This window comes from Saccoglossus kowalevskii, chromosome 1 (assembly GCF_978046115.1).
Source record: "Saccoglossus kowalevskii chromosome 1, keSacKowa6.1, whole genome shotgun sequence".
Classification (NCBI taxonomy): domain Eukaryota; kingdom Metazoa; phylum Hemichordata; class Enteropneusta; family Harrimaniidae; genus Saccoglossus; species Saccoglossus kowalevskii.
In genome coordinates this window covers 36,669,672-36,687,284 of record NC_140641.1, presented here as the reverse complement: position 1 = coordinate 36,687,284, position 17,613 = coordinate 36,669,672, and the positions used below count along the sequence as shown (strand labels likewise).

Here is a 17,613-nt window from a genome sequence, read left to right as displayed (position 1 = left end):
CAGCCCGTGCTAACATTAAAGGGCGGTAGTCGTCGCGCCACGCATGCGCGAGATGGGTCTCATATAAACAAAGATGGCGACTTTGGCTGTTGCGCAGATCAACGAGTACAAACTGAGACGTTACCAAGCTTTAATGGGTTATTTTTAGGTGATTGGAATGTATCGAAGGAGTCACCGACGGTAACCTGTTTTCAAGCAATGCGTTGTTGTGTTATTTAAATTGTATGGTTATATTGTTGGAATTTCAAATAATTACACTGGGAAGATTTTGTTTTTCTGTTTTTGATTGCAAACTATCTAATTTTAGAAACATAGAGATGAGTGAGCATGCATCTAACTCGGCTTCGGTTGATCTTAAATCAGCTTTGTGTGTAGTGACAGAGCGAAACAATCTGTGGTCCTAATATTAATTCTCTAACAGAAGTATCCCAGTAACAAGATGTAACCCAGCATTACATTCATCATTTAACAGTTCATTACACAGAATGGTCTTTTTTTCAACTAAGGTTACATCAGTCTAAAAAAAGGTGTAAATCACTCTTTACAAGTTCAGCCTAAAAAATCTTCCATTGGTTTGAGTTTCCAACCGGTTAATAAAGACATGGTTAGAACAATGTCGAGGGGCCAAAAAGTGCTATAACGTGTTTTGTACACCGGTCAATTGATTTGCAGCACTAGGAAGCAATCAGATAGTGGAATTTAGTTAGAGAATGATTTCTTGAATAAAAAATCTTGCATAGTACTTCAAATTAAGTAAAAACATAGTGTATAAGTAGTTAACACCACGGGACATCGGGCTACACCCAACACTTATCTCTCCCATGGTAATTTTTACGCATAATGACTTGTCTACCACTGCTTCTGAACTCTCCTCGTATCTCATATTTGAAAATTAAAATAAATTAAATATACGCGATAAACAGTGGTTCACAATAAAAGGCCTCATTCTCTTCCAATACTATCTACACATTTCCAACCATAGAGAACGATATATCATATCTAAAAATACATCCATAATACAGAATAGAATCTTTATTTGCCCACAAAAAGGTATAGACTATAACAACTGTACACTTTCTTTGAGTCATGATTGTGTGATCAAAAACACGTCCTCATTGGGCTATGATTTATGATTAAGTTCATCGATACATTTATATATCACAATGTCTCACATCCGAATTCTGTATACTCCACACAACCACGAATTCAATGCGTATTCAAAAAGATATTAAATATAATTTTTTGCTATTCATATTTTTTGGTCTAAATAAAATTACCATAATTATTTAGTTGGGACACACTGCGTCAAAACGGTCTAAGTTAACACATGTTAAACATATTTTTATTTACAAAATGAACAACATAATAAATGAGAGCATGCATTTATTGATAGATTCATTTGACCATGACTGAAGACGAGCTCAAATATCATTTCGGAGTGTCCTCGCCAGATGAAGGTAATACATAATATCGGCTTGTATTTTATCCTCATACTATACCATTCTAGGTTCAGTTGTCAGTTACCAAGAATGACTGCTGTATTTCCAAACAACATTCAGTTTCGATCTGACGAATTTTATACTGTATTTTCTGTAGCTCCTGCTTATGAAATAACAACACCATCGGAGATAGACATCACCAACAACTTCCATGACGGTAAACGTGGCGACCATCTGCACTTGACGTTTGATGCATTTGGAGAATCCCTACAACTGCATCTGAAGAAGAACACAGGTAAGTTATGCGTACTGTGTATTGTAAGACGATGTCACCAAACACCTCGAATTAATATTCGAAATTTTATGCTTGATGCTCACTAACCTCACTAAAGTCATCGCTCAGTGTTATATGTATGTGGTACTAGTGGGTAGTTTACTTTTCTTAAGAATTACTAACGTCGATTGATTCCATAGTGTTTATCTTTTCATGTTGTAGATCTTCTGGCTCCCGGATTTCTGGTTCAGCGATTCGGACGAGATGGATCTGTATCACACAACCTTCCTACAGATCATTCTTGCTACCATGGTGATGTCCATGGATCAAATCTTTCAAGTGTAGCTCTCTGCATGTCTGATGGAATGGTGAGCATAAAGATACATACAAGTTTTAACACAATAAGCATGCACAATTGTGCATTGAAATATATATTACTTGTGCCATTGTACTTATAATCTGTATGACAGTTCGAATTCTACATAAATACACATTGACCATTGAGTCATACCACATGAATACACAGATAGATGCTAACTTAGTTTGAGAGAGTTATAGAAAATGGAACATAGTTAATCAAGAATATTTGGTTATACTATAGAGCAGCTCTGAGTATTGAGAAATAAAGAACTAGGTTACAAGGTTTTATTCAAACTTGTCTTGTAGTAGACAAACCACGTGTTTACAGGTGATTACGTGTAGTCCCAGGTTACATATTTGTATATGAACCACTCAAATTTCGTCACATTGTACTGGATGATGGATATTGCGCTGTTGCGGTCTGTCAACAATGTTGATAGTTACGACGTCTCTATATATCCACCTAAACTGTTGCATTATATTGATACGAATATTGCATTTAGGCCTTTCCTGCCTTGAATAAGTCAAATCATTTAGCGAGTCAAAAATAAAATAATGAACTAAAGACAAAAGGCGCAACACATTACTCAAACTTTAACACGTTTACACTGACCATTTCCAATTTTTCCGAGCACACATAAAACATATCTCGAAAACAACACACACACAGGAAAATCTCACCCTCCAAAGGAAAAAAACAAACAAACATATGTGCAATTAGTTAACTTATAAGTATTTTGTGTTTTAGAGCGGTGTTATAAAACACGGTTCCCACGACTTGATCGTCCAACCATTGCGGCAGAAAGTTCATTCACGCATGCGCCGGGGCGTCAGCAATAGACATGTCGTATTTAAACGAGATAGTCATGGTGACTTCTGTGGCACTATGGGTACTGTTGGTAAGTATTAAAGATTCAGCGCACGTACAACGGAAATAGATTACCTGTACATTACACATGGCATCAATAACATGCAGCTTTCATCCCGTTTACAACTCTCGATTCTCAAATTGTTTCTACTCTTTATGGTAATTCTCATTTCGCATATATTGTTCCATTCATGCCTTAAAAAATGGCGGCGCTGAGATCCATTACCTGCTCTTTTATCGAATTTTCCTTTTGCCGGATTTCACCTTGTAACTACTTTACTAATAATTTTTGTTTACCAAACATTGCCATAAAGCAACTAATATTTTTATTACATAATTACATACTACCTGTTGTATAGTGATTTTCGGTATTGGATTTACATCATATCATCATAGTAAACATATTATTGAATCATAATACTATGCAGTACGAATGAGACGCTGGATAGCTGTGGAGCTTTGGGATATATACAACTATTAGATGTAACGCTTATTGATTGTTTTTGTTACTCAGAGAAGAATATAGTAATGGACATCCAACGTAGACAGGTTTCTCGTAATTCACCAAAACATTTGGAGTTGTTGGTCGTTGCAGACAGTGAAATGTACTCTTTCCATGGGAGTGCATTAGAACAATACGTATTGACTTTAATGAACATTGTAAGTGCAAACTATGTACCGTTCTCCTAATAAAATTGTAAATGTCATGTGACTGAAACAATTGTTATAGACACGTGAGGATATAACGAATATATTTACTGAAAAATTGTTTTGAATCATGTTAGATACGATATAGATAACAATATTAGGACATTAGTCACATTGGCATGGAGATTATCGTGCAGTGAGAACGCTAAAGGTAACACACTTCTAATTGATTTAGGTGGCTGGTCTGTTCTTAGATAGCTCTCTTGGTACAGAGTTACCCGTCCACCTGACAAGATTGATAATTCTTGAGACTTCTGAGGTAAGCTCGTTATATATGTATCGTAGTTGATGCACATCATTGATTGTTTAATTTAATTGCTTAGAACTATTTTCTATTCTGAGTTTATGAATTAATAAATGCGTTATGAAAATGCTAATAAAAATACATAATATTGAGATAACTATTCGATGTTATTTATTTCTATGTTTGTCAGCAGCTACTATATAGATGTATGCTCTAATATTGTAGTTCGACATTCCGTACTGTAGACCAAATCGCATTAAGATTTATCATCAATAAATACACTGCGTTTGCAAGACACACATCAGTGTTTGTTAGATACAAAACTCAAATACACATGTACATTGATTGTTACTGTACATACCAACGTTTCATCGAACGAAACCTCAGATACGTGATAGAAGAGTTTTCAGGTGATGTTATATCTTAGTCCAATGTATTTATTCATATCAAACAACGATATTACATTTTCAAATTGCTTCTTTAATAAGTTGCACCGACTGTGAATAGCCCTTACTGAAAGTAGCCCATTGTATTATACTTTTTGCTCTTATCTGTACAGACCCAGTTAGATGTAAGCGAAGATGCTGGAATGACTCTCAATTCTTTCTGTACTTGGCAACAATCCATGAACACTGGGGACGATAACGATCCTCAGCATTTTGATGACGCCGTTCTTCTAACCAGGTTAATATTCATTTTCGCGTTTTACACATTAAGTACATAGTACTGCGATTGCACAACATGTTCTCGAGGTTAACCCAACTTTAAATTAAGAAAGACACTGATGCGTTCATGTTGAATATAGATGTATCCAATAACTGGACTTTACAGGTATTTGATGGCGTGGCAGTGAAATATACCATATGGTAGTCACATGCATGTTACTCAACCGAATAAGGTGTAATTAGTCAAATAAATTTCGCAAAATTTAAAATTTATCAGAGCACGAAGTCAGTGTGCAGCGTGTAAGAAAAACAAATTCCCAGGTCCTTAAGCTGCGTGGATAGATAAGGAGTGTGATTTTTTTTCAACAATAACATTCGACTCTAGAAACGCAATGACAATTTTTCACCTTGAATTTATATAGGACGTAAGTTTGTAGGCTATTTGTAGTAGAAATTAGTTTTAATGTTTTGTCATGGTAACGTATTCATATTTTGTAATGACGGCCTTTACTTACGTCGAGGCTCGAACTACAGATGTCTTATTGCTCGTCTTAGTAATATTCATATCCCTTTTAGACATGACCTTACAACTGATTTTGAATCAGAAACCGGTAGTAATTTACTTGGTCTGGCTGCTGTGAGTGGGTGCTGTGAACCATTTTTACAATGTAATATCAACGAAGACACAGGGTTAGGCACTGCATTCACCATAACCCACGAAATTGGACATAAGTAAGTTTTATTTGTTTTTGCATCTGTGTCCATTTTGTATTTCGTATTTATGGATCAGACAAATAGATGAGGGCGTCTTTCTTGGCTACAACATATGCGAAAACAAACACGTCGGTATATTTTCAAAACAATCGAATATAGAAAAACAGATTTGTTGTTAATTATTGTTTCAATCACATTATTTTATAAACTTTCCGTCAATCCAACACTGCAGCCTGGGTATGTCGCACGATGGCCATAGCAATGAATGTCCCAATAACCAAAACATTATGGCAAGTCAGTTGGCATCAGGAAATGGCATATTCGCATGGTCTGCATGTAGCGCTATCTACTTCGATTATTTTCTACGGTACGTTGATTTTATCACTATCGTACAGTACTTACAATCACTATATACGTATGAACCTTTCAATAAACGATTGTATTTTGCTTTTATTATGTCAAACATTTCCAGTTAACATCATTAAATACCCCATAATATTATGTTTGTTCGTCATCAACAAATCAAACACGATAATATATATTCAAAGAGATAAAGCATTAATTTCGTGCTTTTAAGTAAACAAATGCTTGGGATCCATATATTGAACACACTCCGAGTTTAGTAATTCGATCATGTTCAGACACGTTCATATTCTGCATATTGAAAATCAGAGTACTTTAAACCTTTAAGTGTAGAAATTTAGTTCTTAATATTTTATATTATTCAGTGGAGCGTCATGTCTAGATGACAATCCCTTTGAAGGCAATGTGATCAATTTCCAATCAGATATGTATCCGGGTCAACTATATAATGCTGATCAACAATGCCAGTTGATGTACGGTAGTGGTGCATCTTCCTGTATTCAAAAACAGGTAAGCAAGTTGAACTGTTATTATCAATTAGTATACTATCTGATATTTCAAATGACCATTTAGATATTATCTCCCCTAGATCACTAGATTTCAAGTTTGCCGACTGATCTTTTTGAATTAGGCTGTTGGGTAATATCTCTATTCGTGCAATAGATTAGCAAATTATTGTATTTCAATTCATAATTCGTTTTTTTTAGTATTTTGCTATGTAACTTATAAATCGCCTGTATTGCCAATTTATAGAGTGATTGTGACTCTGTCTGGTGCCGCCTTAGTGAGGGAAGCGTCTCCTGCATCTCCAAATCCACCCCTAAAATGGACGGAACGCACTGTGGAGATGGAATGGCAAGTACAAATACAACAAACACAACTTCACTACATCGTTTCTCCTGGTTAGATCAAAATAAGCAACATAAAGCTATATTTTGTGGGGTTGCATTTGTTACAACATACGTATACAACATACTTTCTAAAACGTAACTATATAAATATAGATAAGTTTATGTTTTCTTCAGAATGTAATCCTGTACACATTTATTTGAAAATAATAAATCAGTTGTTTCCTAATTTCATTTATTCTACCACCATAGTGGTGTATGCACGCCACGTGTGTTGAATACGGAGACGATGGCCCCGATGCCGTTGATGGTGGATTTTCGGATTGGGAGGAGGCGTTCTCTGAATGTTCGAGGACCTGTGGTGGCGGTGTTCAGTCTAGAAGAAGATACTGCGACAACCCTGTGTAAGTTTCAGTGACACGTGGTTTGGTGGGACTAAGTTACAATGACACAGGTTTCGGTGAAACAACTGAATGAGTGAGACTAAGTTGCAATGACAACTGAATGAGTTAGTCTGAGGTACAATGACAACATAATAAGTGAGACTACTAAGATACAAGAACAACTATATGAGTGAGACTGAGTTACAATGCCAACTGAATGAGTGAGACTGAGTTACATGACAACTGAATGACTGAGACTGAGTTTCAATGACAACTGAATTAGTGAGACTGAGTTACAATGACAACTGAATGAGTGAGACTGAGTTACAATGACAACTGAATGAGTTAGACTGAGTTACAATGACAGCATAGTGAGACGGAATTACATTGACAACTGAATGAGTGAAACTGAGTTACAATGACAACTGAATGAGTGAAACTGAGTTATAATAACAACTGAATGAGCTAGACTGGGTTACAATATTAGTAACAAATCAACGGTTGGATATATGTCAAATGCTGAATCTTTCCATAACAATGTTCTATTTACTTTTTAGACCAGCTTACGGCGGCTTGCCTTGCCAAGGTATTGATGTTATGTATCAAATGTGCAATATGCAGGTTAGTACTTCCTCATCCACTCCCATTCTGCTCTTCTTGATTTTTATTTACTTTTCTCGTAACGTTCTACGAAACCACCTACTCTGACAATATACTTATTTTCATTTCAGGAATGCTCCACTCCACAAAGCCAGTTTGCTTCCGAACAATGTTCGGAATATGACAGTGTTCCGATATATGGGAACCTGTACAATTGGGAATCGTATTATCCTGCAATAGGTAAATATAAACTAGATATGTTCAGACCAGCTGTGTTACACTATCTGAACCGCTGAGGGTTGATAGTGAGAAAACAAAACCATTATCTTAACTGTATACTTTGAGATCAGTACATATTCCAACCCATACATCGCTCCAGATGGTCTGCCAATGACTCCTGGGAACCATGGATAAAATAGGGATTGGTAGTCGAACTTTTTCATGACACAATTGACAAGTTGTGAGTGATTGCAGGATAATTCGAACACCATAAAGACATTCTATGAAAGTTACTAATAAATCATATGTATACAACGGCCTATATAGTTTGTTACCGAAACCGTTTCTGTGGTTATAATTATTCGTAGATGGAATACAAAGGCATGTGAATAAAAACCGGGACGCAATAGTCTAGCTTATTACAGCGTTACGAACGCCCTGTGCAATTCACAGGGCGTTCGCGTGACTAAAAGTCTAAAAAAACGGTGTTTTCAATAGTCGAAAGAGTTAAAAAAAAAAGCATAATAGGAAAATTGACGCAAGGGCAACCCCGTAGACGAACATTGCCTTGTCTTATATTCGCTTACAGCTAATCTTCCTGGTGATTGTTATTGTGGTATGCTTAGTAACTTATAGAGCATGTGTGAACCACAGATCAATTTTCACCACGTTTTTCCACTGTCCCACTGTCTAAACTTTTAAGTATATATCATATTGCAATTGTTTTAGAGACCGGAGACTTTTGTCGTCATAGCTGCCTTGCCTCTTCTGCTTTCTATATGAATTTCGGGCAATTTATTGACGGAACACGCTGTTCATATGGCAACTCAATGCAGAACAAGTTGTGCCTGAGTGGAGAGTGTGTGGTATGTACATATATAACAACTCAGTGAGATTATTCAATGTTTGTGATTAACATTCGGTACGAAATGCTATTGGGTTTCTTCAGGTAAAATGCAATCAAATGTGTACAATATTAGTTCCCTTGTGCGTACGAAGCACCTAAGAGAAATATTGATAATGCGCGTGCATATTAAGAAGTAAATTTGCATACTATTTTTCATCTCGCCTTGTATAAGCAATACTCATTATCCTGCGTAAGCAATATCTCATAAAAACTTCTGAGCGGATTTTTGAGATATTTGTTTTTATAAAACACCAATAATTGTGTATGTTCCGTATTTAAACGAAAGCTCTACACAGTTTCCTTTGATTGTAATATACGTAATATTTTCTCTGTACTTTTCTACTGTACTGCTCGCCAACACAGTAGTACAGGAGAGCTTTATCAGCTTACAAACTACTTGTTGAAACAATTAGTTTCGAATGCATGCATTATAATAATTGTTCATACATTCTGCTGTTGACAGATATACTTGATTTATACATGCCCCTGTCCATACTTGTTTTGTTTGCCACTACTGAGATAACGCTTGGAGGGTTGATGGAGGGGAAACTGTGCAAAATAGTTTTGTCCTTCACTTTATTTTGTGCAATGTTTTTGTTTCCATGATTAATTTGCTGTATTTTTTCTACTGTGTCAAATACCCCCCCCCTAAGATTTAGACGTGCTTGATATTAATCCCTGCATGACTTTTTCCTATAATTGTTTTCTGTGCAATTTGTTTTGAATCCTTGTCACCCCTACGAGTTTCTAATGGTCAATTCTTTAACTAATTTAGACATTTGGATGCAATGGTATACTGGATTCAGAAGGAATCTTTGATCGGTGCGGCGTCTGTGACGGAAATGGGACGTCATGCAAAGTCGAGTCGGGTGAATACAGAGACGGGCAAAAAGCAGGTACTGTATATTAAAAACGGAAACCTTTCGTTTGAAGAGAAGGAAGTTGTACTTTATATTATGACGATTTTTCAGACGTTTTAAGGATAGGAATCGTTCGACGTTCCGGCATTGGACGTAATGGAATGTGTGTTTCTAAATGGTATTATTGACTAACTAATTAAGACGCAATTCTTCTTGCATTATATAAGTAGAGCATTACGTCATATATCTAGAACTAAAACAATACATACACTATGAATGACATATATGTACATGTATTTTCAGTATATGTAACGTTTGTTACAATACCAGCTGGTGCCACATCGATTACAGTTATGGATACTAACCGATACTGTCATATCGGTGAGTTGAGTAATACTTAATTACGTATTACAATATAAAAATATTGTTGTGTAGCTCATATGTCAAATATTATATGAAAATGATATAATTTTCGTTACATTGTGCGTATTTACAATCATGTGAAATTATGTAGCATATTTGGATAACTTCGTGTATTCGATTGCCATTGACATACTATACTATATCTACCACAATAAAATTTATTATAATATTTAATAAAATTCAAAACATATTTGATGTTTATAGCCGCAAAGATCGAAGGTACTTACGTATTCAGTGGAAATGGACGACTGGCATCAAGTGGCATATACAACTATGGTACGACAGCGTTTCACTTGGAGAGCTCCTCTACGTTGGAAACATTGACTATTGCAGGTCCCACGAATGTTGATATTAATATGCAGGTTAGGAGACATATTTAATTTCACAGTTTAAAAGCAATCGCATCAAAACTCTTAACTGAATATGCTAACTTCTGAAGTTATGGTAAAACAATCATCAAAATACTGAATAAAAAGATAATAATAACTTATGCGTATATTACACTCCGGTGTAACATTTTAGTAACATGTTTATTTATTAAACCATTCAATTATAATATCATTTATTGATTTGAAATACCTACTAACTCTTGCTTGCGTCCATTGTTTGTAGGTTTATCGACGATTTAGTGATGAGCAATACGCCGGTGTTGCCCCGGATGTCAGCTATGAGTATTACGTTCCATTGAATGACCAGAATGAGGTCAATACAGTCACCTTCAGTTGGGACGTTGCGCTTGGTGTTTGCAGTAAATCATGTGGAACAGGTAAGGCTACTGTGCGTCAATGAAGTAGATGCTGTTAAGTCATTCTTTAAATATCTTATGTTGATATAATTAAATATGTATACCAAAATATCCTTTGAAAAACATTCGGGGTATACTATTCAGACTACCTAAATATTATTATCTCAATTCCCTTTCTAAATGCTAGAACTTACTTATGTCTATCTGTTCTGTATAGGATATAAACAATACATTTTGCGATGTACTCGTGATGACGATGACACAGAGGTCGATTTCGCATTTTGTGACGAAAACAGTAAACCGGATAATTCCCAACCTGTCACTTGTAATGTGCACAACTGTCCAGCATCGTAAGTACTGTATACCATCTGTATTTTACATCGATCCAACAAGTCGCGCCCTCTTGTGACGAACGCTTCTCTGGCGTGAGTGGCTGAAACAACTTTTCTATTATTTTGATTTGAGAATGTCTGTCATTAACAAGTAATATTTCCAGATTGCTGTATTTTAAATGGCGACTACAACTATATAACCAGACAAGGTCTACTTCACCGCTGGAGGGCGCGACTTATTGGAAATGTTTATTTAAATCTACGTTCTGTGTTATTCAATAGCTCGAATTACTCTGATCTTCATTTGGAGGGTGATGTATAATTTTCTGTGTGAACATTGCATATGTTTATGTTCTCATTTTACATTTATAGTATACTGATATCTGACACAAACTTTCGCCATTAGGTGGACAGTCGGTGATTGGTCGTACTGCGACGTGACTTGTGGCGGTGGAACGAGGTCGCGTGTTATTACGTGTGTTATCGAGAACGAACCTCAAGTATTCGAGGTCGTCACCGTTGACAACTGTGACGGAAATAAGCCGACAGACTCGGAGGGTTGCAATGACAATGATTGTCCGCCACTTTGGGTGACTGGAACCTTTTCAAAGGTAGCATGTTTTTTTGTTTGTTAAAAACTACTCTTTTGTATAATTATATATTCTCATTCGATTTTTGATAAATGTTCACAAACCATCATTTGCTTTAGTGTTCTACCACGTGTGGACTTGGCACTAAGACCAGAGAAGTGACTTGTCAAACTGTTGATAATGCGATTGTATCGGACATCCAGTGTGACCAATCAACGAAGCCACTTGAAGGCGAGAGCTGTGTGATGGACACATGTCCTCCGCCGCCCGTAGGTGTGTATACATGTATATAGCAACTAATACGTCCATAAACACTTGATTATTCACTATAGGAAAAGTACTAACACTACTAGGGGCAGGTTTTATCAACAGTGGAAATATTATATTTATATACTATAACTACACTAGTATAATAATTCGTGGAATAAGCAACTATGTCATAAATAAAGTGGGGGACTAAACCCCGTCATCAAATACAACATATATAACGACTCAATATACCCACGTATAGCCATGAAATTATTATAGCAGCCTTAGCTTTGTCTCATATCACGGAGGAAAACAAATGAATCATATTGTTTCAATATCATTTATTCTCAAAGTAATCTAAATTATCACTTTCACTATTTTACAAAAAAAAGAAACGATGTTATATAGATCACTTACAATGACGTCTAGTAACAAAACAAGCATAAGTTCAATACGTCAAATATGACTTCCGATACTGAACCCCAACAAGAATAATGATTGTCAATGAATTATCAATCTGTCACTATTATTTTCACATTGCATTTAATGTAGACATATCTTACTAATTGACACGCAACAGTGAGTCGCTCTTGGTGCTGATTGGCAACATGACAGATGCTTTCATTTATACATATAATCACGTCACTCAGTAGACGGCTGTCAACACAAATCGATCTATCAACTTCTAATGTCACGATGAATACTTGTTAATAATAATAAAAAAGCCAAACTCCCACGACGTACACTTATTTATACTTCTTCGTATAACCTATTCTTCCATTCTTAAATGAGCCTTTTCTTTTTTGGGGTTGAAGAAAAAATAGTGGACATAAATTGTGTTACCCAGCTATTTCTATATATTAACACATTCACTTTTTTACAGACTGTAACAAGACAATGACCTCGAATTATGGCGTCGTAATCTCGCCCAACTATCCTGACCAGTACCCAAACAATGCACACTGTGTCACGATGATTACTGTGGACACAGCGAAAATCATTAAATTGTCGTTTACTGATTTCAAACCACATGTAACCATGACTACGTCAAGGTATGGGATCCGGAAATGTTGTCTTTTCTCGATATTACAAACGAGGACGAAACAATATGTACGTTGCATGTAATCTGCGTGTACGTTGCAGTCAACAGATTTCTAGGTTCTTATTCTGGAGAATAGAAGGAAGCATGCCGAACTGCTCTAGAAATTCAATAGACACTTTATTCAGGTCATGCTATTCACAGCACTCAATTACATTTACTAAGTATTAGACAACGTTTTATGAAGCAACTCTATATCCATATCCCACATGGCTAAGTCTGTTGTGGGCCAACATTCATCCGGGTACAATCGCCCTTAATACTTTCTTGTCAGACTCTATCCGCAATGAGAATTTCAATCAACAATAAATCTACAACAATGCAAATTCCTAACTGAATGTACATTCAAAGGACAAAATACCACCGATTTATCAAAGAATGTTATTTACGCTAGACACGTGTCTCCCCTTTAGGTGACTGACGTGATTTCTGGAAAAACGGACACATATTGTGGTGTACTAAATCCTTTTACATGGTTGTCTTCGAGTAACCAAGTCAAAGTAGTTTTTATGAGTGACGATAGGGCGAAGAAGACAGGGTTCCGTATCGCATATGACACTCTTGATTCAGAAGGTGAGCAAATAAGGTCGTTTAAATGAAACGTGCCACTGTTTTCTGCAATTACGTCATTTTGATTCTCTTTGCAATCAATACATGCTTTACTCCAAAAAGTAAATAGAATGAATTATGAGTATATTTGAGTTATAAGTCCTTATTTGGCTGTTTATCATGTATGGCATCCACTATGATTTAATCACTATATTATTATAAGAGCACTGCTGGTGGCAGATAAAAAATACTATAATTCTTTTCAATTAATGTGTTTTACAAAAGATATATAATTCCTATCCCTGTTTGGAATAACATTATATTTGTTTCATTCGTGTCACAGGCTGTGGTGTAACCAACCACATATTATCAGGACTGCGTGGGAATGTACAAAGCCCAAACTATCCAGACCAATACCCCAACAACTTAGACTGTGAATTCGAAATCCACGCTTCTGCTGGCAGACAAATAATATTAACACTCAAAGATTTCGATTTGCAAGAATCGAATGACTGTGTTGACGATTACGTAGAGGTAACAAGTATAATACAACATAGACACTGGTTGTCCCTTTTTGCATTTATTCATAGATTAATAAATCAATTTAATAACAATTATTATTATTGCTTTCATAATACTAATGTTATAATGAATCTGAAATTATGTTGGTTATGAATATAATATATATTTATATATTTTATTTATACCCATATATGTCAGTTTCAATTTATAATTGTGTCCAAGAACCAATTTATATTTGCCAAATGTAAATATTGTTTGTATAACCATATACACAATATTATAAATTTGATTCACAGATGCACGACTTGTATACTGATAAAATTAGACGATTCTGTGGACAAGGTCCTGTCATAGTATATAGGGCATATGGAAGCAGAGTCGCTTTGCATTTCCATAGCAATGCCGGAATCAGCGGGAATGGTTACCATGGACGCTTCAAAACTAGAACAAGACGCATCCGAGGTGAGTGAGATGTGCATTACATACGTACATCCAATTATGGTTGCTATAGCTACCACTATGATATAAAGGAAATCATACTAAAGGAAGTGACACTAACAAGTAAACCCATGGGAAAAGACAGGAGGTATAGCATTGACTTTCATAAAAGACAACATGCATCACGATATTCACACATTTCTAAAATGTGTTTGTGCAATTGAAATATATGTATAAAATGCGATTTGTGAGGTAGCATCCCCAAAAAATTAACGATAACAAAATTGAAATTATGGATGGACAATTATAATTATAAATTTAAGCGAACCTAAATTAAGTAAAATTTGTAAACAATATACACTCAGTGAGTTAAGGGAATTTGTCTTTCCTAGAGTGGTACTTTCATTGTAGGTATGTGTGTCTAAGTTATAAGAATCTCACTTGCTCTCAAAATGAAATAACTGCTTATGGACTGCTTTCTTCATACTTCCATTATCATTGGCTCGGGAAATTATAATACGAACACTTTTAAAAATGAAACAAGATTATTCGATGTCTTCAGAAAAGTAATAGTATTGTTTCATGGGCAGAATATTCATAGGAATCATAATATTGAAACAGCACTTTAATCGTATTAGTGAGTTTACAGAGATATAGTATTTATTCATATGCATTTCTACCACATAACTATTTAATTGCATTTTTTAAATACTTAAAATAACTTTAATTACCCTGTTTGATTTATTAGGTTGCAACTACCTAAGCACTGACTCTTCAGGAACAATTTCCTCACATGCAATTAGGAGGAGTTTAATGTGCATTTACGAACTTATTGCTTCAATTGGTCAGATTATTAAAATCCATTTCGACATGATGGACCTCATGCCTGACAGTTCTTGTGACAATACCCGTTTGAACGTGAGTATATTTTAAGTGAAATTGACACTTTATTATACATACCAAAATATCAATTGTCCATGCAATAGTTATCATGGTTAGGGTTAAAGGTCACTAACCACCGAAATAAACAAGAGTAACTAGTCTAACTCAGCCAATTGTTAACAAATACATATTTAATTTGGAAATCAAATTGATACTTCCATATTCAAAGCTATAGATATAACTTGATTGGGTGGATAATTTACCTCAAAAATCGCACATGTTCATATCATGTTTGTGTATTTTTACATATCTCAATCATATTCTAATTGCCATATTACGATTGAAGTTACTGGTTTGCTTGAACCAACCCAATTACCAAAACCCAATTACCAAAATCAATATATAATTTATGAATCGTATGTTATTTGCCACTATGTTATTTATGGTTATGCTTCTTAAATAGTCGACCTGAAGATAACAAATTTCAAATTGGATGTTCAATATTTGTATAGATAATGCTGTCCCAGTATGAACAAAACACAATGTGTGTGAAAATAAAGTCGGCTAAAAAAAAGTAACATTGTAATTTATTCAGATTGCATTGGTTTGAATGGAATATGAAATTTAATATGGATAATTGCCTTTTTAACAAATTTCGACATTCTTTCTTTATCATTTTAAAAATTAAAAATAAATATCATTTTTCGTGATTCACACTCATGTTCATAATAATAACAATTGTGATATATTACCCCTGTACTACATGATTGCTTCTGTCGCGAAGAAAACTAGTACAACAAATATCGAAATGTTCAATTCAGTGTTTGACTACTAGGAATATGAGGTGTATAATTACAACATATTATTACATACTGTGTATAATGTATATTATATACCGCACGTCATAAAATATATTACATAACAAAGAATTACAAATGAAGAACAACTTATCTCGATGTCTGTAATATTTCATGAAAAAAATGAATTTATTATAGAAAATAATCTTATATTTACATATGAAGTGTTTGTGTAAACCTTTAAACATTAGAATAGTAATTAATGTGCCGACTCGGAATTTTACGTGAATTATTTAAGAAAGTGACGTAGTTACACTATATTTTTTTCGTTTATATCACTCATATAATGTGTCGAAATTCGGTATTAACGGACCATTACCCTTGAATGGACATTTGAAAGTGTGCTAAATGTTTTAAAATTTACATATCGCACCGGAGATGCAGACACACTCATTGTGGTTTTTAGTACAGTCCAAAGAAAATAGAATAAGGCACCAGTAGATTACATCGCATCCTATCACGAGTCAAACTTACATCCACTCATTTTTAACTCATTATACTCTGCTATTAATTTCATTTTTAATGTGCTCTAGATCAAGGAATTCAAAGACAATGGCGACTCGTCTATGCAAACACTTTGCGGTCAGCACACAGATTTGCTGTGGACGTCAGAGAGCAACTCGGTAGTCTTGCAGTTTATCCGCATCAAAGGGAAAATGGACTATAGTTTCAATGCAACTTACGAATTCATTACTCCATAGAAAGTAGTCTGAACATGAATATACGAAATCAGTCTTAACTTTCTAACGATATTATCAACAAACAGTTCTAGTGGAATTATAAATTAGATGTACAGTGTGCAAGTTTCAATGACTTAAGTGTCATTCAATATATACTTGTATTAGTTATACACATCTATAATATAGATAAATATAGTATTTAAGCAACGTTGTGTGTGGTTATATTATTTGGTGTGGTATTTAAATTCAGATAATGATTTCTTTCCTTGCAATCTGAGTTTCGGGGTGTAGTTCACAATATAGACTGAAGACATAGAACTCACTCAAGGGACAATGTGAATACTTTTTGATATTTTAAGAATGTTCAAGTCGTTTTATTTGATATTACATCTTGATAAAATCAGTGGCGTATGATATCATAAAATAATAATAATAACTTTACATTATTCATGATTCATGAAATTCATGAGTTTGTACTTAGCAGTACGTATAGATAAATTCAGAACGCATGTGCATTGGAATATTTCATCAAACTAGGTTTGCTAGTAAAGCAAAGGTTTCAGTTTTATCAAGATGCTACATGAAAAACATTGCTCAAGATTAATAATATTTTATAATATATTGATGTCAAATTGCATAGAAGTGTACTTTATTGACATTACAACTGGCAGTCAAACGCAACCATGTTAGATTATTCTCTAAAAAGAATTAGAAAAATAATAATTGAGTGAAAGTACATCTCTTTATCCCTTGAAACAAATGGTTTAGAGTGATCATAACGATTTACATATCATC

The 17,613-nt window shown here is 34.8% G+C and overlaps 1 protein-coding gene across 1 annotated transcript; it reads left to right on the top strand.

Annotated features, from left to right (window-relative positions):
- The first annotated feature begins 1,397 nt into the window (after positions 1 to 1,397).
- On the top strand, positions 1,398 to 16,839 carry LOC144359851 (A disintegrin and metalloproteinase with thrombospondin motifs 6-like). The gene is made up of 28 exons (XM_085497762.1): positions 1,398 to 1,457; positions 1,597 to 1,734; positions 1,936 to 2,081; positions 2,822 to 2,972; positions 3,456 to 3,601; positions 3,825 to 3,908; positions 4,453 to 4,577; positions 5,135 to 5,290; positions 5,505 to 5,639; positions 6,001 to 6,145; positions 6,389 to 6,537; positions 6,736 to 6,887; positions 7,424 to 7,491; positions 7,598 to 7,706; positions 8,415 to 8,551; positions 9,368 to 9,488; positions 9,756 to 9,833; positions 10,080 to 10,237; positions 10,488 to 10,641; positions 10,838 to 10,970; positions 11,359 to 11,563; positions 11,662 to 11,815; positions 12,675 to 12,843; positions 13,378 to 13,463; positions 13,783 to 13,973; positions 14,258 to 14,423; positions 15,148 to 15,317; positions 16,672 to 16,839. The coding sequence occupies exons 1-28, from the start codon at positions 1,406 to 1,408 to the stop codon at positions 16,837 to 16,839; spliced, it is 3,846 nt and encodes a 1,281-aa protein (XP_085353888.1). The 5' UTR covers positions 1,398 to 1,405.
- Positions 16,840 to 17,613: the final 774 nt, after the last annotated feature.